This window comes from Porites lutea, chromosome 2 (genome assembly GCF_958299795.1).
Source record: "Porites lutea chromosome 2, jaPorLute2.1, whole genome shotgun sequence".
Taxonomy (NCBI): domain Eukaryota; kingdom Metazoa; phylum Cnidaria; class Anthozoa; order Scleractinia; family Poritidae; genus Porites; species Porites lutea.
This window is the reverse complement of record NC_133202.1, coordinates 22359404-22382307: the sequence shown is the minus strand read 5'-3', so window position 1 is coordinate 22382307 and position 22904 is coordinate 22359404. Positions and strand designations below refer to the sequence as shown.

The window sequence follows — 22904 nt, the reverse complement described above, 5'->3', positions numbered from 1 at the left end:
AGAGTGCCTAAAAAATTAACAAAACGGAGTGAAAAATGAATCAGATTATCTGTGAACAAGTTGATCCAGCGACAGACATCTGAAAAGTGCACTCTTTAACTTTTGTAGGCAGTAGCGAAGTGCTGGTTTTCGAGAGTCGATAACGTAAGAAAATAAACTGTTTGGCAAGACCAGCAACCAAGGTTAATGACGTGAGCTTAATTATGCCTTATGAGACGAGTGCAAATACTATGTATAAGTGACTAAAGTCGGCATAAACAAGGCAGCATTTGCGTGGGCTGTAATCAAGGTGAATCTCCCTCGGCCAAGTCAATCTCTCTTCGGAAATTACAAAATATACATTTTCCAGGCCGTGCGAAAATTCGAAGATACGCGAAAATGGTTGTTGTGCTTCAAGAACACTTAGACGGTTATCTTCGCCTCCTTCGGGCATCCGTTCTTTAGGTTTGAGGAAGGCTCTCGAGAAAACAACAAAGACAATACTAAGTGTCAAAATCGCAAAAATTCGAAATTTTAAAAAATCTTGATGAAAACTGGAAAACAAAACGAAGAATAAAAGTGACGTAATAAAAGTGACGTTTCAGCACCAAAATTCAGCGGGATAATCAGCAAAACACTCAGCGAAATAAAATCTTGGTAAATGAACTAGGAATGATGAGCCATTTACCCTTGCCTCGCTTCATTTGAGCTGATGACTCATTACACACCCTAAAAGTAATGATCAACATATTTTAGCATTTGTCACTTGTAACATGGGAAAATTAGTGAGAAGTTAAACGCTTCTTTCCGCCAAACAGTGGCATTTGGTCGTCGACAAAGTTTAGAAAATCTTTACCTGGCCATTCTGATAAGCACGCAGCGTTCATGGATCTTCGCAACATTGATCCATAGACACTGGAAACACAAATAAAATAGTAAAAGGTAAAAAAAGGCTGCAGCCATTTCTCAACGCGGCCATTCGCTGCCCATAACATACTTTAACACTTGTATTGCGCTAACGAAGCAACTGTTTTAGAAAATATAAAACAAAATCGTTAATCCAAACATGTCTCCTGGATTTTCTACATAATACTCAATAAACTATAGTGGTTAAGATTAGGGCTGATTCGGAGTTATAGGATATGCTGATAGTCTGTGCGCAGTTTTAAGCTGAGACCATTGTCATTGTCAAGCTTTGATTTCGACACCTGCCACATCAAATTTTGTCCTCCAAACGGAAGTATGTAATCATAATATTCTTGCCAAACACAGCAAGCACCGAAGACAGGCTTGGAGGGTTTTCATCTCGTGTGTCAATATTAAAATTGAGAAAGATTTTGCTGCATTAACAAGGGCATTTGAATCTTCTTTTTAAAATGGCATTTCAACATGTTAAGGACAAGGGCCACTAAGTGACAAACATACGAGATGACAAAAACTCTAACAGGTTGAAGCTATAATCAAGAGAGAAAGCGTTTATCGACAATTTTAAATCTAAGTTAAACAGGCCAAAATTCCAATTTGTCGGCCTATTACAGACAGAAGCCAATTCTCTAATACGAGCTGTACTATTGACTTCTGCAGGCGCAATCTGAATCTGGTTTCTGAAAAACTGCCATTGTATTTTCGACTGTTCTGCGTTCCTCTCTCGGCGGAGTGATGCGCAGTACTGTCGGAAATACGTCGGCGCTCGCGTGCTAGGATTTTGAACACGGGTTTTCAACTTAAGGCGTTTCTCTTTCCGACAGCCGAAATTACGAAATACGACAGTGCGCTCCATGTGCCAGCGAACTATAAATTGCAGATTACTAGCGACTGGTCGCTGTCATTCGGGACTAGTACACAAACAAAGAGAGGCCTTTTTGCAGGAACTACTCCTTCAGAGTACAACCACTGTGTCGCGACGTGTGTATCAGAGAGTGTAAGTAGTCCTAATAGACGGAGTCGCACGATCGGGCTTCCATCGACCGTAACTATTAGATCATAGACTGGAAGAGCGAATTCTGCTCGAAACATCAGCCTCTCAATCACCCTATACGGTCGCTAATCTACTTTATAAACGCAATTGATAAAACCAAAATGTTGCTCACTGTATTAACAGTTAGAACTTTTTTGGCATCAGTTGAATTCCAAAAATAATATCCAGTTTTGTTATTTAAGACTTTATTTAGGTATTGAAACTGTTTCCTGTCGTCTGTTACAAAGGATGGAAACGATGGACATGGATTGAAACTTGCCAACTTTTTCAATTTTATTTCTATGCCTCGAAAAATCGCCAAAAAAAAGTATTATGGTTAGCACTCCTTGATGAAATTTTTTTGATATCTTCTTCGTATCTCTACAGGAACATTTTGTGTATGAGTAAAGGCACTATTAAAGTAATGACCTCAGCACAGAATTTACCTAAAACAACAATATCCTCGTGACAGCTCCTTTGAGCTTTCTTAGATTAATTTCAAGAGATTTTGTACGTGGCAAACTGATGACCCAAGATACCACTACCGTGATAGAAATCCTTTAAGAGGTTTCGATATCAAGCTAATATCATGCCAAAATTTATTTTGTGCTGGTACAAGCAAACAAGTATCGCTTTAATTGGATCAGCGAGCCATGTACGATAGAGTCAATTCTCGCCTTGATGACACTTCGCCTCAGTATTGCAGACACCTCGCTACAGTATTACGGACAGCAGCCAAATCTTCGGCAGAAATTATAGACGTTAGGGCTCCCGCTATTACAGATTTACAGACATATATCTCGGTCTCGAAAGCACATCTTTTTGTTCTAATCTTTGAACACTTATATAGTACTAAGAATAATTTCTTCCGTTTATATCATCTAACTTCTCTTTTTAAAGACATCAACGCTTTTTCTTTCGCGTATCAACTTTTAACAAAGTCGCTACCATAAAAGATTTCGTCCAGTCTGCCTAAAAGTTGACTGCATTGAAGTTTTTTCTCAGTCAATCTAAATGTAAAGACATAATGCTATCGGTATAAAGCAATTTTCATGTCCGCCGCACCCCATTATTACGGACTATAGCAATGACGGACACTAAGGGTGGATTTCCGCTGTCACGTAATTTTTACGGGCGTAAATAAAATAGAGGCAATGTACGAAAGGCCACACGTAAAAGTGAAAGTTGAGCGAGGTTCAACTTTAACACATACGCGACCTTCTATAGATTGCCTCTATTTTATTCACGCGCGTAAAATTTACGTGCGTACGCACGTAAAAACTACACGACAGTAGAACTCTTTTTTAACTCGTGGTTCAAAGGGCGTCTGCAATAACGGGAGTTGACTGTATCTCTAAGACTGACGAAATTAGCCCGATTGAAAATTATAGGGCATCGAGTTTAGAGTTAGTTCTGCTGTTGAGCTCTGCTGTGTAAACATAGTTTTATCAAGTACTTGCATGGCATCGCTTAGCGACTGTGATTTAGTCATCGTTCTTGAGATTTTCTCGATCTTCAAACTGTTTGTCCACCGTCCATGAGAGCGCCTTAAGAAAGCCTTGCAATGTAATTGAAGAAGTCTAGAGAAAAAAGTAAACCAAGTTAAAATGGAGAGAAGACATCAAGTGTATGATTCATTTTCGTTATGGTCTTCCATTAGAAAACAGCAAAAGTCCTATTAGCTGAGGAACTAGAGGTCCGACAACCGTTACAACCATCAAGTACTAGAATAAAAACAGTTTTCTTTGGTACTGCCTGGTGTTTTTACTAGTTACTGTAAGGGCGAGTTTGAAAATAAAGACGTCTAAAAAATCGGCTTTAAGAAGGCTTGCATAGGAAAGGGAAAAGGAGAGCTGCAGAAAGGCTAATTAGAATCACAAGAAAACGATCGATCACACCCATCATACAGTTTGAGAGTAACGATACATGCAGTATTCAAGGAGAAGTAATTGGAAGATCAATAGCGCTCAAACTGACCTTAACGCTAACATAGAGGGTCTTACATCCCACCCGGGACGTTAACGAAAAGTAAGCAAGAAGGCATTTACGCATTCCTAACATGTTATTGTGATTAGTGAACAGCCCGGCCTTCGTGAAATGAAAACAAAACCAAAGGCAAAAGAAAAAATAGAAATTGTTTCCGTAAAATTTGTTGTTAAGTATTTTGAAAGTTATTTTGACATCTGTCTCGGTACCTTCTAGCTTAGCGAGCGAGTTGCTCGAATAGCCTCTCAAATTCTAAAAGTAAGCCCCGGAGCTTGTATTTCACAAAACCCCTTTTTTTCGCGGTGCGGGGTTGGGAGGGAGTTTATAAGATGGCAATCTGCGTTTCGAAATGACAAGGGCTTATCATTAATTTGAGGGAAATTTGTATCAATAGTTTTTCATCGTATAAATATCAGTAATGGAGATTTGACTAGAACACAAGCAAAGAAAAAGACTTTACAGAAAATGCAATCCTGGTCCTGAAGATTTCTTTTCGTCATTCTTTACTCAAAAAAACCAACTGCAGAATGGTTTACCTTGTAACTGAGGACAGTTCCCAAATTTAAGTCTCCGTGGGCTAATAATAAAAATTTTAAGGTACTTCTTAAAATAATTCCAAATATTTGTCCGTCACGCTAACCCTAGGCAACAAAAATAGGATTGGTTCTGGTTTGTTCACTTAAAGCCCACCTTGAGCCTCGCACGTTTTTAGCGAGGCTGAATTCCACGAAAATGTCACTCAAACAGTACAGCTATTCATATATGGTATCATAGACCTTTCAAGTAAGTGCATCAACTATGAAATAACACAATTACGGACTAAGCTAAATCCGAACTTTCCACCGAAGCATTCTTAATCAACCAAAAGAGACAAAAAAGTCAAAGATATCGTTCTACTTTTCGTCTTTATCGAACCTTCGCCGTTTTGAACCGTAGTTTCAAAAACTGTATGTTTATTCACCTTTAATATTCTCTCAAATCTCGCACGCTGCAACAAAGTTAACAGTTCCGATAGCTTTCTCATGAAATAACACAGCTATTCATACAATATCATAGCTTTTAAGTGGTTACGGCACTTTGGAGAAATACACTTGGAGTAGCTCCAAATCTCACCTGAAGGACCTCACATTAGGGTCTCATTTGGCACGCGGAAAGAGAGAAAATGGCATCAAGAGATATCATCCGACTTTTGGTTGTTGCTAATGTGATCGCGACGGTTTTTGGGCACGGCTATATGGAAGATCCGCCTAGCAGGAATTCTGCCTGGAGAAAGTTTCCCCACCGCCCAAAGCAGTTCACAGATAATGAGTTAAACTGCGGAGGTTTCAGCGTGCAGTGGCAAAAAAACAAAGGCAAGTGTGGAGTTTGTGGTGATCCGTACCACATTAAAAATGCCAAGTACGTCTACCCTGGTATATATGCTGATGATCCACCTTTTATTACCAAGACATATAGAGAAGGAGAGACAATCGAGGTCAAGATTAAGATCACGTCCAATCATCAGGGATCTTTTCGCTTCAGCCTTGGCAGGCTGGTCAAGCGCCCAATCACTCAGGAACAGCTGACACACGTTTTGCTGCAGCCCGATGGTTCGAATCGCTGGCAGCTTCATACATCCTCAAATGGAAAGTTCCACATCAAACTCGTGCTGCCCAAAGGCTTGACATGTGATCACTGCGTGTTACAGTGGTGGTGGAGAGTAGGAAACAACTGGGGATGTAATGGCCAAGGCGACTGTGGAGTAGGATTGAATAAACAACAGGAAACCTTTGTAAACTGCGCTGATATCAAGATTTCAGCAAAAGGAGCTCCAGCACCAACAACTGCGGGTCCGGGCACAGATTCGCCAATGAGGCCTTCCACGCGAGCCCCCACCACTAAAGTTCCATGGACCCAGAAGCCCTCTACACAAGGACCGCAAACAGGAAAGTGCAAGGCTACAGGGGCATGGGCAGGGCAGGCTAATATGGATAGGTGGTGCGCCTCCAACTGTGCTATGGGTGACTGTCCAACCAGTCATTGCATTTGTACTTAGAATGGCTTTGGCAGTGACTGAATGCGAAGGAGACATCTCATCTGCCATTGTTAGTTAAAACTGACAATTAAAGTTAAATGGAAGTCTGAATTTTAGTCTTCGGTTATAGTGTCAGTTAGGGAAATGGGATACGTATATTCTTGCAGTATAAACTAATCACGATAGTCGAGAATGTATTTAGCTGGTATGGAGTGTGATAGTGTTTCTGTGATTTTCTTCCAAATCTAGGATTTACTTAGAATTTTCAACTGTTAAAACGACTGATGTAACAGTAATCATAATTGATATGTACTCATATGACATCAATAAAGGTTAACGACATTATTCGCTCATGAAAACAGGGATACCCGAAGTTTATCGTGGTATTTGTCACCCACGAGTGGAAGCCTATCGTTAACAAGCGGGTGAAAGTTAGGCGCCCATGGCTGGTAAACCTGCGCCTTCCAGCAATGAGCCCCAAAGCCACTGGAACAAGGCACCTATCATACTGATATATCAGTGGAAAATAAAAAGGGAGGAATGGAAGGAGGGAAAACACAATCTAAAGGCTAAACGAAGCGAGTGGCCGCCATGGAAACCTTGTACGTGAAGCTGATGCAAGCAAGGCTGACCACGCTTGCACCACCACACTAATAGCCTGCGTCGCAGACGTAATTTAACCTCGGTTAGTAACGTCTGCAAAGCAGCACCGATATCCTTGTTCTGGCGTCCCAACGGACTGAACGAATTACTGGAAGAGCACTCCGAATTTCCTTTCACCTTGATTGGCAAATCGACACGACATGGTATTTTAAACAGGCCAATCATGGCGCGTACTCAAATCTTGGTACACAGGTAGGGGCCCAGAACAAGGATTCTAGCTCTGTTTCCCAGACGTTTCGTCCAATGAGCGGCAACCAGTCACAACGTCAACAATACATATTTATACCTGATAGAGAGAGATAGTAGAGAGCGACGGGGTAGAACGCAGCCGAGATAAGGATTAGTAATCGCGAACACGCAGAATTGCTCAGAAACATGGGCCCTGCAAAATCTTGTTACCCAGATAATTACTGGGCTGCCCAAAGCACACGTGTACCGTATTTCCGTAACCGCTGGCCGGCATTGCCGCGAGGTCAACCTCTCCTAAATAGGCCATTTCCGAGTTCCATAAACTCTCACTTTCAAAACGAGGCTAGGTACAAAACCATTTTTGTGAAAATGAGTTTTATTCGCATAAGAATAAAAAATCATTTTCATTTTAAACAATGGCTTCACACTTAGCCTTGCTCTGAAAGAATGGCTCGGGACAACTCGGAAATGGACTTTAACATTTAGCACATTCTTAAAACTAACCTGGATGTGTCGTGCGTGGGTCAAAAACGGGATCTTTCTGAGTGTTCTACCACTCAACCCGTGGCTTTTCCTTTACAAAAGAAGGCAACAAAACATTGCGTTACGGTTAATAATCTAGCAAAAACAGCCATAAGAAGGTGGGAGGGGCCCAAAATCTATTGTCTCAATTGTTGTCTATCGTATAAATGGGTCTTTCAAAAAAGACAAATATTGAGAACTAAAGAAACAAGAAAGAGCATATGGTTACCCAGCTAATTTCATCTATGTTTTAGCCAACGAATTTTGGTCTCTGATTTTCGGATCCGTCTAATTTGCTCTTTTTGCACTTAAAGGAGAATAAATAAAGCAACGTACCTTGCTATTTCTAAAAGTTCCAGACTAAGATTTGTGGCATCGTTATTAACAAAACTGCAAGAAAGAAAGAAAAATGATACTTAAATCTAACTAGGAAATTTTAAAATAGTCTAACTTTACACTCATACTCTTCTCAAAAACATTTCATTTTTCATCTCTATTGCCGCAGTAATGAAGCTAATCTAAAACCTTTTTAGTCGAACTTCTATTTAAGTTAGTGTAATTATGACAGCATCGCTTCATAATACTTCCAGGATGCAATAGCGACCCGACAAAATTTCGCGACAAAAGCACTTAATAACAGAAAACGGACAATGGATAACATGCATTAAATTCAAAACGACAAAAAAATAAGACAATATATTTCATACATATACTTGCTTACCGTAAAACTTCCAAGTCCCTGTTTAAATGTGAAGGTGAGAAAGAACACTGTTAATTGATAATCGTTTTTGACACAAAGATGTATTTAAATTTTCCATGGTCTTCAACACAACTATCATTAGAAAGTTAACCCTAACAGAAATAAAGTAAAGAGAAAGTAGTGATGACGGCACGTTGGAAAAAATAGTTACCGTCAATCGTACCTACCGTATACTGAGGATCTGTTGCACTGGAGAAATAATTCCCACCTAAAAACAAACAGAAAGAAAATTAACATGACATTTTTGACGCAGCACAATATTTAGCCTGAGAAAACAACCGACATATCACGACGCCAAAACTGGTTTCCTCGCAAAATGACGTCTGAAGAAATAGTGCAGAAATTCCATACTGATGACGTATTACTACCCAGATATGAGTAGTGGTCCTGATTGGTTGTGCCAGGCACGAAATTGCTTGGACCAGTCAGAGACACTACCCAGATCTGGACAGTAATACGTCATGATCAGTATGGAATTTCTGCACTGTTTCACGGACGTCATTTCCGTCGGGGGGAAACCAGTGGCGCCGTCGCAAAATATCGGCTGTTTTCTCAGGCTTCACAATATGAATATAAATATTATACTTCTATATTTTTTTTCTCGTAAGTAAACATCATAAATCGTTACCCTCATCAATTCAGTTATACACGAATGATAAATGGAGAATATCGCATTGACAGAAGGAGGTCCAATGTACTGTTTGATGTCTGCCCTGTTGATTGGAGAAAAACGCGATTTTAGGTCTTTGCAATTTAACTGTAATTTGTTTATTCACTAAGCAACCAGGACAACTAAAGGCCGTTTAATACAAAACAACTGTTCGTACGTCCCAACTTGAATTGAGAAGTGTCGATTACTGAAGATGAAAATTAACAACATGGCTTTTCAGTGCGTTTGTGTCAGTTTGTATAATATGTTACCGGTTTACTGATTTAACGTAGGTTGATTCTCAATTTCCTTTGTCTCTTAGAGCTAGGAGACAAAGGAATTGAGAATCAACCTACGTTAAATCAAAATTAACCTGAAATCAAATTTGACTTTTAACATATACATGAACAACACAGGGGAAAACTTGAATGTTAGGGAAAAACAGCAACGAACTACATTTACAAAATGAACACCAAGCTGAATCGAACCTAGGCTTCCAGGCGTGTACTCTCACAAGGTTTCACAACTTTTAGTACCATGAACCCCGTTTTTTCTGAATACTCTCTGTAGTTTTCACCCTTAGCAACTTGAAATTTCTTCTTAGCAAAAAGAAAGTTGCAAAAAACACACACACAATAAGGCGGCATAAAAAAGAAATTGAAGACGTAAATCCAAACGATAACTAACAAGACCTGCACGATAAAGTACAAAAGGGTCAGTTGTTCCAATTTACCCTTATAATCACCCTTGTGTAGAGCTCCTGGGGACATCACTGCATGTTCATGTACTTTCCTTGTGTTTTCGAAGACATTGTTACGGATGGGCAATCAATGGACAAGAAGCACTTTCAATGACCAGGGTTTCAATAAAAACATAGACTTTGGGGGGCTTCTCATTCCCATAGGCTATCAAGACAGTGTTTTCCCATCCAGCTAGACCCTGATCAACAACTAATAACAAAGTATTGCACCTGTCTACAAACGCCAAATCAATTGCTCCAGTCACATTTGAAGTTGTAAGGATAATAACATTAGGAAATCTGGAATATAAATTTAGCATACAAAGCTATTAGTAATGTAAAAGGGCCACTGATAAAACCTGGATTGGACCAAATCAGTTCGACCTCTGTAACCTTATCCCTATAGTTATTTAAGGGTTGATCCGAATGTTGGAACAATGTTGTAACCATTCGAAACAATGTTGTAACGATGTGTTGCGCTAAAAATCGCCGTTGCGAATCGTCTCGTGTAACATCACCTTAAAGGAGCTGTGTCACGGCTGGCTAATTCATTTTGTTTATTACTGGTGAATGACAAAATCTTACCTCTGTGTCAGAGGAATGTGTCTCCCAAGCTTCATATCAAACGTTACAAACAACAAAAATGAACTTTAAAAGACTTTTAGGCCAACAAGTTTTCAAAAAGCTCAATTGCAATCCGTCTCAATCTTCCTCAAATCTATCCGTGCTTTCCTTAGTATTTGCTGTGTTATTTATACCTTCTTTTAACGTTTTGAGTGGTTAAATTTATGTTTCACCCAATTTGGCGGCAGTTTCCTGTTTGAATTTTGATAAATTTTTGAGAAAGAGACAAGTCCCCTTTCAATTACAAAAACTGATTTCTCCAGGCAGATTATTCAATTTTCAAATACTATGCACAGCGGTATTGGGTTCTTGGGTTCAGACAACAGCTCACTCGCGTTGCAACGTTATTGTCAGAACCACTCACTATTACACATGACGTACCTCAGGGCTCAATTCTCGGCCCAACGCTTTTCAACCTGTACATGAACTATCTACCTGACGTCATAAAGTTTAGTAAGATCGAATCTTACATTGATGGCACAAAGATATAATTCTCGTTAACGTCAAAACACATTGATTCATGTCTACGCCAAGCGTTGCAGAGTGGTGTAACGCAAAACACCTTTTGATTAATCCTGACAAAGCCGAGTTTGTCCTGTTTGGGGTGAGGAAACGTATCTCCAAGTAGCCCAGTAACATCGCCGTACCTTTCCTTGGTCAAGATCTAGTACCGGTAACTTTCGCCAAGGACCTTGGCGTCACACTTGACTCGAACCTGACCTTCAATTATCATATCGCTTCACTAACCTCCTCTTTTTTGTCAACATTAGTTCAAATAAATAGGGTACGACTCTTTATCTCTAAAGATGTACTGCACATAATCCTAAATTCCCTAGTATTTGGCAACTGTTCTATTGCTCCCCTCCACTGTATGATCTGGAACGTCTAAAGAAAACACATCCATAAACTACACCTAATTCAAAACTTTGCCGGCCGTATACTTACTAACACAAAAACGTTTGATCACATTACACAAGTCTTACGTGAACTTGGTTGGCTAACCATCGCAGAGCTACTACGCTTACGTGATGTAACCATGATCTTGAAATTTTTCAAAGGTCTTGCGCCCAGTTACTTAAGTACAATGCTTGTAAAACGCTGAGAAATTCACTCGTATTGCACTAGACAGGGCAATCAACTTAACTTCCCCCAGTGCCGAACCTCCGCCGCACAGCGTGCCTTCCGCTTCAGGGCTTCTAAATACTGGCACAGTCTTTATTAACTCTACCTCTGTCGAGGTTTTTAAAAGGAGTGCCAGGCTTGAGATAATCAGAACGCGGAAATAGAACATTCACCCGTAGTTTGTGGATCTTTTTTAATTAATGGTTTCCCATAAATAAATGAATAACGAGTTAGAGGTAGCACAGCCACTAAGTGGTTCTTCGTCTACCTGGTCGAATTGGACTTTGCAAATGTTGGTTTTGGAGGAGAGGGGCAAACCGAAGTACGCGGAGAAAAACTTCTCGGGGCAAAGGAGAGAACCAAGAACAAAATCAACCCACATATGGTGTCGACGCCGGGATTTGAACCCGGGCCACATAAGTGGGAGGCGAGCGCTCTCACCGCTGCGCCACCCTTGCTCCCCATAATTGTAGTTCTAGCATTCAAATTCAATTGTGACTTAATTTTGTCTTTTATACAAAGTCGCGTAATTTTTAGTTATTTCGTACATTACTTAATCTAATGAGTCCTGTAAAATAATTCCGCAAACCCCAATTGGGAGAATTGATAAAATGTATTGTATTGTTCATTGTATTTGTAATCATCAACGGTATTTCCCTACGCATGTGTGCACAGGTATAAGTGTGTGAGCTTCGGCCATGTTGTGTAGTTCTCTGTCAGAGATTAACACTGTTTTGAATCCTCAACCATCCTAGTTGTTAGGAAAGATTATTACATGGTGTTAGGAGTGAAGCACGAGAAGTAAACTCTGCGACAGTAGAGTGAAGTTTTGGAATGAAGACAGAACGCAAAGTTCTGCTATTGACATCGGCGATTTGGAAAAGGTACACGTCCTAAGAAACCGTAACAGGCGGAGGAAATCTCGGCCAGATAGACGAAGAAAACGAAAATGCACCAGCAGAAGACGGAGGTACACCTTAATTAAATAACAGAAATACAACTCAAGGAAACGCCGAAAATACGGATCAAGACGACCTCGCCACTACATATGAAATGGCGTTCCGTTTAGGCCTGTCTTCCCCGGAACCACTCGATCCGCGAGGCGGAAACGTCTCAGAAAACTGGAAGAAGTTCAAACAAAAGTACACAAATTACGAAATTGCAACTCGCATAAACACGAAGGAAAGTGCAACCAGAGTAGCTACGCGGCTAACGGTCATTGGCAACGATGCTATCGATGTTTTTAACACTCTGACATTGGATGGAGAAGGTGATGACAAAAACATTGATAAAGTATTGGAGAAATTCGAGGAATACTGTGAACGGAGAAAAAACCTCTTTTCATGGGCCCGGGAAAGTGGCGAAACCATTGATCAATATGTTACTGTGTTGAGAAAGCTGAGTGAAACATGAGAATTCAGTGCATTGAAGAACTCCCTTATCAAAGATAGAATTGTACTTGGCATCAGTGACACCAATACAAGAGAGAGATTGCTCAGGATTTCAAACCACACCCTGGAAAAGGCTATAGATATGGTCCAATCTGCAGAGGCAACAGAGATACAAATAAGAGACATGGCAAACGACTCAGCCGTAAATGGAATTGGAGTGACCAAGAAAAAACCACCATTCAGAAAGAGACCCTCAGCCAATGAAGAAAGACCCAGCTCCAGCAAAGTATTTAATAGCAGAAATTGTGGCACAAGATATGGTGTACGAAAATGCCCAGCATATTGCAAGACATTTCACAATTGCAAGAAACAGCATCACTTCCAGCGTAGGTGCTGGTCACAACATAAAGTCCATGGGCTAATGGCAGAAAAAGAGGAGAATAACTGTGAGCCTCCACTGTTTGTGGAAGCAGTCACTACAGAAGTTCAGATTCAGAATGACGAGCGCTTTGTGACTTTACCAGTTCAGGGACATCTCATGCGACTAAAAGTGGACACTGATTCAGAAGTGAACATAATGCCACAAAAGGAACTCAAGGAGATTGAAGGCGACAACCCCCAAATGGATCTGTGCAACCAAAAACTGGCTAGCTACTCAAAAGATAATCTAGAGGTACTAGGAATCACAAAATTACCTGTGAAATCCAAGTCAGATGTTGAACAAGACCTGACACTCCATACAGTGGAAACAAATCAGCCAGGGTTGCTGGGACTTCGTTCCTTGCAAAACGTGCGCCTAACTTAAGTTGTCATGACAGTAAAAACAGAAGGGGAAGAAACCACCACTGATGATAGCCGCCAAACTACAAAAACATCTCAAGAACTGAAAGAAGAGGACTTTCAGAAATATGCACAAGGCTTCACTGGGCGTTTAGAGAAACCTTACCCCCTTGAAATAGATCCAACTGTTTCACCAGTTATAAATCCTCCTAGAACAATACCAGCCGCACTTCGAAAGACAGTGAAAGCAGAGTTGGACTTGGAAAGCGAGGAGTGATACACTGACTGAGTAAAGTTTGCGCATTTGTTTGGATCCAAGACACCTGAACAAGGCCATAAAGAGGGAACACTTTTAGCTACCCACCAATGACGATATCACAACCCGCGTGGCAAATGCAAAATGGTTTACCGAGATAGATACAAATCGAGGCTATTGGCAGATAACACTAGATGAAGAGAGTCCACTTTTTACCACCTAAAGGACGCCATTAGGAAGGTTTTGCTATCAAGTTACCCATTTGGCATTAAATCTACTCAAGACGTTTTTTCACAAGGGAATGAGTCAACACTTTGGTGCCCTGGAAGGTGCTGAAACTGACGTTGATGGCAAAATTGTACACGCTGACACGGAAATGAAACATGATTGTCATCTAAACTCAGTCCTGGATTGATGTAAGAAGATTAACTTGACACTAAACAAGGGAAAATGTGTCTTCAAAGTCAAGAAGGTGACCTTCATTAATAACAAAGTTACACAAGAGGGGATCAAGCCCGATGATGAAAAGCTTCATCCCATTAAGGACATGCCAGCACCAAATGACAAGAAAGGAGTCGAAAGATTACTCAGTACAGTCAACTACTCGGAAAATTCATTCCCAATCTGGCATCTGTCACTGAACCCATTGGGATGCTTATTCGAAAGGACATTGAATTTCATGGTCACATCAACAAGTCAAAGCCTTTCAAGAAATTAAGAGTGTCTTAACTGAGAATGGAGGTGCGGTTCTAAAGTTTTTTGATGTACAAAAACTAGTAACCGTCAGTTGCGATGCCTAACCTGCAGGCCTCAGCGGAGTCTTACTGAGGTTGTCCCGTGGCTTACGCATCAGGGTCTTTAACTGAGGTGGAATCAAGAAATGCTCAGATAGAAAAGGAACTCTTGGCAGTTGAGTTCAGCGTGGGGCAGTTCAACCAATACACGTACGGAAAGAAAGTGCACGTAGAATCAGATCACAAACCCCAAGAAAAAACTCTGAAGAAGCCCTTACCGACATTACCACCCAGACTATAAAGAATTCTGCTCAGAATGCAAAAGTACAACTACACACTAGAATATAAGCCCGGAAGGGAGTTGTTACTCGCAGACATGCCGTCCTGTGCATCGCTTCCTGAAACAACAGATAACAACATGGAAGAGGAAAAAATGCACTATATGGTCATCTGATACAGTCAAGCCTACCAGTCTCAAAACTCAAACTTGAAGAAAAACGAGAGTAAACAGCCAAAGACGAGTCGCTGAAAGACCTCAGTGAAATCATCAAACGTGGGGGGCCAGTGAAAGGCCTGTCTCAGTAACAGTACCCGCATGTATTGGGACGTGAGAGATTAAATGTCTGAACTGAACGGTATCATTCTAAGGGGTGAAAGAATTCTTATCCCAACCTCTATGCGGAAGGAAATGTTCGAGAGAATTCATCAAGGCCACATGGGCGTAGAGAAATCCAAGCCACGAGCACGAGATATGTTATAATGGCCTGGGATAGGTTCTGAAATTCAGGAAAAGATTGCAAGATGCAATATATGCCAACAACACCAAAAGCAAAATGCAAAGGAGCCAATGATTCCCTCCCACTTACCAAGCAAGGCTTGGGAAAAGGTAGCAACAGACCTGTTCACTTGGGATAAATCAGAATACCTCATTATTGTACATTACCACTCGCGTTGTTTTTTTCAAGTAGCCAAACTGCCAGACACCAAAAGTAACAGGGTCATCACCCACGTCAAATCTGCTTTTACACATTATGGAATAACATGAGAGGTAATCAGCGACAATGGTTCTCAGTACTCATCCAAGGAATTTGATTCATTCCCGAAACAGTGGGAATTTAAACACACTACCACTAGACCGCTCTACCCACAACTCCACAAGCAAATGCGCTCGTTGAAAAATCAGTTCAAACGGTAAAGAATCTGCTAACCATAGAAAAACAAGGCAATCATGATCCATATCTAGGATTATTAGAATACAGGAATAAACGTATTGATGAGGTCGGCTCACCAGCGCAACTTCTCATGAGTAGACGACCCAGATCAATTATCCCCACGACTGAAGCTCAACTGCAACTGAGGGTCCAGGATCCAATAAGGCAGAAGCAAGAGAAGCAAAGATACTACTTTGATCAGCACACCAAACAGCTAACAGTTTGAAAAAAGGCGACAGATCAGGGCACTCATGGGAAAGCGCTGGGAACCAGGGGTGGTAGTGGACCACGCAGAAACACCTGGGTCTTACAAAGTGCAAGCAGATAATGGTGGAGAATACCGCAGTAATAGAAGGAAGTGCCAATTTGCAGCCCTACATCGACAGACCACGCACATTTTCATGAACCTCCATTAGGGAGTGTAAATGAAAGTTCCTCTTGCAAGGAACAAGTCAGTCAAGAAAATCCAGTAGTGGAAGAACCTTCCTCAGCGTCCCAAGAGCAAGAGAGAAATCATTCAGGCTATGGCTCTATGGAGACATCAGAGCAATACAAGACTAGGAGTGGAAGGGTCATACGGAGGCTATTACGACTGAAGGACTGTGTTTAACATTTGTGGATATTGAACATCAACCGTTCTCACTTTTCACGGAGACCATTATGATTCAAGGACAATGTTAAGCATTCATGAACATTAACTGTTTTCAGTTTTCACAAATAGCATTTGTTGGATGCTTGATTGTTCTCTGCAGTCAGCAGAGACCCTTTTTCTTTGTGTTGTTTGTATTTTTGTTTGTCATTGTTTTTTTGAAGGGAAAGTTGTAATGATCAGCGGTATTTCTCTACGCATGAGTGCATAGATATGAGTGTGTGAGCTTCGGCCATGTTGAGTAGTTCTGTACTAGAGATTAAAACTGTTTTGAATCCTCAACCATCCTAGTTGATACGAAAGATTATTACAGTATTGGGTATAAATGAAGTCCCGATCCAAAAAAGCCTAGATACTGACTTTCGGTAAGCACCCTATAAAGTTTCCCTGGTTAGAAAGAATTAAAACATTTTAAATCTTAACAACTATGGAACATTATGCAGTCAGCTGTCCCCTAAGGAGAAAACTACTGGCACTAGAACTAAGTTAGTTTCATCTTAAAAAGGTGTTCACTTCGTGAAAAGAGTCCAAAAAAAGCCAACAGCCACCATCTTCAGATGCCTGTCTTGGACACTGAGGCATCTGTTAATCGAGAGAAAGCTTACTTTACACTCAACTCATTAGAGACTCATTGGAGACCAGCACTGAGTCTGTGGATAGAAAAGTGTGAACTGCATTTAAAGATAAATTAAAGGCCAACAGATTTCAAGGACCCACCCCATGTCAACGACATGACATGCCAATGGTACACTAGTCATGCAGTAGTCTGCCAGCAAGCTCTCCCGAGGTACCCAGGCTAACTACTAGTCAGTCAGCTTCCTCTCTGAGTGACTGTCTAGGAATGGTATTTTCAAGCCCCCTTTCTACAGTGTTTAAGGTATCTTTTTGAGGAAGATTTCATCTTTTTGAGATGTTTTTATTTTTGCCTACCTTTTTATGTGATCAATTTGAGTAAGCAGAGCATTTACGACTCTTATTGCATCAGAAGGCTCCTGACCCTGCATGGCTGATTTACGAGCAGCAGTTAAACTCTCAACCTACCACAGAGAAAAGGCACTCCATGCTATTAACCTCATGTTTCATATATTATACTATAAGTTGAGCAAAGAATGTCGTTTGTTATATGAGGGTTCCCCCTAGCCTCCCACAGAGGAGTTTTTAGGGGAGCTCATCCTTCATCCCTCCCCACAAACGGCGTTCGTGGGGAGGAATGAAAAATGAGCTTCCCTAAAAACGCCTGGGTAGGAGGCTAGGTTTCCTCATACAAAACTTCATACCTCGTCAATCAACACACACACCAATGCATCTTTGTCATCAATCAGTTCTTGAATTTTCTGGAACATTTTCATCACCAACTTTCCACTCTGTTTTAAAAATCAAAGAACCAGCATCATTCTGTACAAATATTCAGATTGAAAGACACTGAATAATGTATTTAAAACAAGCATTGTTTCAACTTACCTCAGAAAACCACTTTGAAAATAAACTGTGGCTATTTATTTCAATTAACTGACCATAAGAATACCTGGCAATAAACAACATACCATGAGACATGATGCAGAGTATCTCAAACATTAGTGATCATCTACCTATTAATCCCAGCACTTAAATCAAACTAAAACTGAAACTAGAGGTAATTGCTGGCAGGATTATCAGGGACCAAGTTCTAATAGTTTCACGGGGGCCTGTACCTTTTACAGGCCAATAAGTTTGCATTGTCTCTCATTACTCATGCTTTTAAAGCGTTTTTGCTTGCTTTCCTGGCCTCCCTGTAAGTATGCTTGGTTCCTATAGTTAGACTGTAGCATTGTCAAATCTGTGCTCTAGCAGAGGCCAGTGGTTCCAGGCATCCAATTTTTTTTATCCCAGGCAACTAGAAAATCTTTAATACTTCTTTCACACAAATCATATGCTGGACATGTTTGATTTTTCAGTGCACCAGGCTCTCTTCAATTTTCCTCAGAGCACATGTACAGCCTTAAGTGTGACAGTGCCTGGGGGATGCCAGTCACAGAGTTGTTATGGCTATGCATTACACAGCTCCCACATACTCATCTTTGTTGATGAGTTTACCCCTTTAAGTCCCAATACTGAATAGTGATAAAAATCAGTTTTCTCCAAACAATATCCATACATTGTCAAGAGAAAAGGTTATGAGAATTAACAAATGATCACCAAAGAGAAAATGAGTGGATCTTTTATTAAATTCTCTCAAAAAATTCTTAAAGGAAATGTATGAAGATCTGCTTGGAGAATTTGTATGTGGATATTGGGGCTTAAAGGGTTAATAGCTAATAATTTAGAATTCACAGTATGGCTATATTGTGGCTCAATTATTCCCTTTGTTTGTATTTTATACTTTCTTGAATGGTTAAAACTTATAATATCATACCGTATTAATTTTAATACCCATGCATTGACAAAGGAAAACAAAATTACTTTGAACTAATCTTAAAATTTATGCACAGAAACTGGAAAACCTATAAGCAATTTAGAGCTTCAGAAACATACCTGTCAGACAATCTAATGCTCAGCTTTTGGGCCAGTGCTTTGCAAAGTGATGTTTTGCCAGTTCCTGGAGGACCTTGAAAAGTACAATTGAATTATGCCATATGAAAGTTCCCTTCACAAAGATAATCTACATGTAATGTAGGAGTTAAATAAATACAATGTACAGTCTAACCACCTATAATGCACCAGAAAAAGGTTAAAGGTTAAAAATTCACTGTTTGTGTGCTATAGCTAGCCAAGTTTTTTGAAGGCTGATTACATATCAGCACTAACCAGGGGTTAAATTTTAACCCACGTTTCTTTTTCTTGAGTTCAAAAGCAGTTCCTCAGATAATTTTCCCCATTCTTTTTAGTGTATCCATACCTTGCAAGTAAAGGTTTCTCTCTTGCATGGGTTTTAACATTTATGAAGTCATTCGCGTCATTCATCGTTGACTAATCCAACCAAACTTTAAAAGTAACATAATAATGGTCCAACTCCACGAGCTTTTACAGGTAGGTTTTTTTGCATGGTGTATTTGCATCTCATTTTTCTATATTTCTTTTGTGATATAGTAATAGGCAATGTATTGGAGATCATGGTTGTATGTGTTAATTCATATATCCAGTCCCAGAATAATACAAACTACAACAGCACTGCTATTAATAAATTGCTCTCACCATGAAGAAGGATAACTCGATTCCAAGATATGACATTGCTGTTTACACCTCTGCAAACAAGGATAAAACAGGTCTTACAAATTCAACTTCAAACATATTGACATATTCACCCATTACTGATGATATTTTTGGGACCAATATGTACAACTGTAACATTACAGACAAATAAAATTACACATTCAAGTACAATAGAGAGCATAACCTTTTAGCCAGAAAAACACTTCTTTTAAATATTACAGCTGCATATTGTACACAGAATATTGAGACAACTCACAAGTTTGCAGTTGTTACACTTGCCTTTACAGAGTCAACAAGTAAGCGTTTATTAACAAAAGGGATGAGCAGGAGTAAGAATTTTTCAAACCTGTCTGAGAAGAGTAAAGTTGTCATTGCATAATTGATCAGCTAAAAGTAGGGAGAAGAAAACAGAAACAACAATTAATTAAATTAATTAATAATTAATTAGAAAAAAAGCTAAACAATGATGACAGCAGTAAATGAGCAAACCTATCACAGTGGTATAATAATAAATTAAAAATGAACCATTGACAGGATTGTAAGTAACTAAAGGAATCTCCTTTTTTCCATTGGTTGTCAAAACAAATCTGTTAGTACAGATTCAACAATCATAGTGTCAATCATCACCTCAGTGAGGATGATTAATTGTGATAATGATGCAAGCATTGTAATAAGAGCGTTGTTTGTCAAGCGTTAGTCAGTTTATTTTAGTTGACCTGCGCGGTCAAGCTCATTTCGCTACCCTAATTCCCTTCCACTTTATGGTGTTGGAGTTATCAATATTGTCAAATCATAGTTTTGTATCTCAGCTTTGCAGTCTGACATTAAACTCCTTTGTCTCCAAACTTGTGGTCTGTGGTTAAAAGCAAACAATTCAGTCATTTGTAAGAATAAACCAATGAATGTCACAAGAAAAATAGCACTAAATATGAGCAACTATTTAAAAGCATTTTAATATCATTAATGACTAAAAGGTTCAAGGTCAATTACATATACTTTAATCATGGTAACAATACAAGCAGCTGTAAATGAATGCTTTTGCTTGATGGAATTTACAGTGAATTCTAGCAAGTATTCTCTAGCTATCTGACTTAGTGGTATATCCACCTTACAGCTACTTTAATTAGCGATCACTAAACATGTCTTGATTAAAGTGCATTAATTTTATATGTTGTGGTTCAATTTTATCCTTGGTTTGAATTTTATTTTTCTTTTGTTTTTGGCTATGGTTACGTAATGTATGATAAAAAGTTTGCAACCAAGAATAAAATAAATTATTGAACCACCACATATTTAACATTTACCTGGGCTTTGACATCTGCATCAAATATCAAGCTGTCCCAGATTCCATGAAAATCCTCTGCAAAATAGATATTTATAATAATAATCACGATACAAACTATTAAACTAGTTTTGATTACCAATGGAGCAAAGAAATTCATACATAAAATCTCCCCCTTTAACCCCCTTGCAGTTTAAGAACTATTTGCACTAAAGTACTATTTCAAGGTGCATGCATTTTCTGAAATAAAAAATAAGCCTTCTGCAGAAGTTAGTCATGTGTTTGAATCAGATGAATGCATGGACAACACCGTTGCTAAGTGGTATCCCAGCACATGACCAAGTTCTACAAAGGGCTGATATTGGCGTGGCATTAATGCTAATGATGTGACACAAACCAGAAGGTAACAGCCAGTGATTGGCAGCTGCAATGTCCTCCTCCAACTCCTCTGTTGCTGGACCATCATCATGTAGTTGGAACACATGGATTGCAAACTTACAATTCTTAAGATTGCCCTAAAAGTACATGCAACAAAAAATGAGTTATGGGACAAGTTCTGCTTATAATTAGCTGAAAGGCTTTTGGGGCAAGGAACCCTAATGTCACTCTGTAAAATTGTTTTATCTTTTCTCTTAAGCAATGTTCAAGTCCTCTTGAATTTTAATAATGAACTGGGGACCTCTGGACTGCAAGTCCAGAGCTAATGATTGCTTGGCCACACTGTCTCCTTAATTTTTAGAGCAAGGCATTTTAAATTTTCAAGAAAGAAAACTGTAGAGTGGTATTGCTGCTATATTAGCCCCTACCCAAAACCCCTGACTCAACTAAAGGCTGGTTTTCACTATCAACAGAATCTGATTTTTGATTCTCACTAGGTCATAAGCATTCGTAGGACTCAGCTTACAACTCCAACTCGGAGTCGTAAGCAGAATCATAAGTGTGCAGTTGTCATGTGGGATGTCTATTAGCAGGGGGCATTTATTAGAGAGTGGGATCAGTCTAATGCAAACACAAGGGCTGTTAATTAGACATAAGGTATTTAATTGAGAGAGGGAAACTATAAGACCAATAAATTCTTATGGTATTGAAATATACCTGTCTATCTTTAGAGACCATCTCTGTGTCACAAACAGACACTGATTTAACATGCTCTGTTAGGAAACCATCTGTGAATTCCATAAAGGTAGTGTCGCCATACACAGCGGCCTCATACATCAAAAACTTCCTGACATGTTCCTTTATTATACCAGCTCTAGCCGTGCTATAATAATAAAATTGTGATAAAGTAACTGAAGAGAAATGATGTGATCAACATGTCACGAGCATGGGACAAAGCAAACATCGGATTCCCTGACAGCAATAAATTGAACCTGTGACTTTCCGTACACTGGTGGGATGCTCTAACCACTGAGCTAAAATTGACTCCTGGTGAGCTGGGCCATATACAAGGTTCATGTATGACATGCGTCCTGTGTACTGCTAGGAAAGTAACTGATGCCATTCAACTCTGTTTAAGCAATAATTTACATGTAAATGAAAGAGTCTGAGCCTACATGTATGTTCACCTTTCAGGTTACAATGGTTTCAACCTAGGGATATTTTCACTTTCCTTTGTCTCCTAAACCTAATTTTATTATTCATGATCAGGAATAATTAGGGCTAGGATACATAGGAAGTTGATTAATTAACCTACATGGCTAACACCTCAGTAATGACGAAAACGAACCCATACCAAATGACGAACTGTACCGACAACTGTGGTTATAGTATACCTCTATTTTTAAAACGGCTAAAATCCCTAAATTTCAGAATACCAGGCAACTAATCTGCATGTTGCTGAATAAATGAGTGCCTTTTATGTTATGCCTTCGTTATGCTGAGTAGCCAGGTATTCTATGAACATTGCCCTCAAAATTTTTAATACTCGCCTGCAAGGATCTTGAAGAACTTCCACATGATAAGTCGGAGAGGCCTGCATGGGAAGTGCTTCTGACAGATCATTAACTTGTTCCATAACAACAATTCAGTTAACAATGTGAGTCATTCAAACTTATTACAGACTTCTTGACCATATTGTCATAAATTTCCGCAAATTCTGCTTTAAGTTCAAATTTTGCGCCAAGAAGAAATGAGCCCGTGGTAAAATAACAGCGGTGAAATTACGGTTGGCACGCGCAGGCAAGAAAAACAGTATCATGAAGCAGCGGC

The 22904-nt window shown here is 39.6% G+C and overlaps 2 protein-coding genes across 2 annotated transcripts; one reads left to right on the top strand and one right to left on the bottom strand.

The window, feature by feature from the left end:
- Nucleotides 1–1877: 1877 nt before the first annotated feature.
- LOC140928030 (pachytene checkpoint protein 2 homolog) lies at nt 1878–22767 on the bottom strand. The gene is made up of 17 exons (XM_073377748.1): nt 22625–22767; nt 21792–21957; nt 21094–21211; nt 20719–20774; nt 19761–19801; nt 19397–19446; nt 18737–18809; nt 17687–17750; nt 17503–17589; nt 17156–17262; nt 9690–9758; nt 8699–8783; nt 8238–8278; nt 8032–8049; nt 7647–7700; nt 7293–7362; nt 1878–3516 (listed from the first exon to the last, which is right to left on the bottom strand). Exons 1-17 carry the CDS (start codon nt 22708–22710, stop codon nt 3421–3423), a joined length of 1281 nt encoding a protein of 426 aa, XP_073233849.1. The 5' UTR covers nt 22711–22767; the 3' UTR covers nt 1878–3420.
- On the top strand, nt 5025–7270 carry LOC140928031 (uncharacterized). Its single transcript, XM_073377749.1, has one exon. It carries the CDS (start codon nt 5085–5087, stop codon nt 5955–5957), a length of 873 nt encoding a protein of 290 aa, XP_073233850.1. The 5' UTR covers nt 5025–5084; the 3' UTR covers nt 5958–7270.
- Nucleotides 22768–22904: the final 137 nt, after the last annotated feature.

Bases quoted from the DNA above. Each gene is read 5' to 3' on its own strand.
- LOC140928031 (XM_073377749.1), top strand. From the start codon at position 5,085: ATGGCATCAAGAGATATCATCCGACTTTTGGTTGTTGCTAATGTGATC.
- LOC140928030 (XM_073377748.1), bottom strand. From the start codon at position 22,710: ATGGAACAAGTTAATGATCTGTCAGAAGCACTTCCCATGCAGGCCTCT. The intron at 18,810-19,396 runs GTGAGAGCAATT...GTACTTTTCAAG, and splicing joins TCGAGTTATCCTTCTTCATG to GTCCTCCAGGAACTGGCAAA. The intron at 17,263-17,502 runs GTATGAAGTTTT...TCTCTGTGGTAG, and splicing joins TGTGTGTGTTGATTGACGAG to GTTGAGAGTTTAACTGCTGC.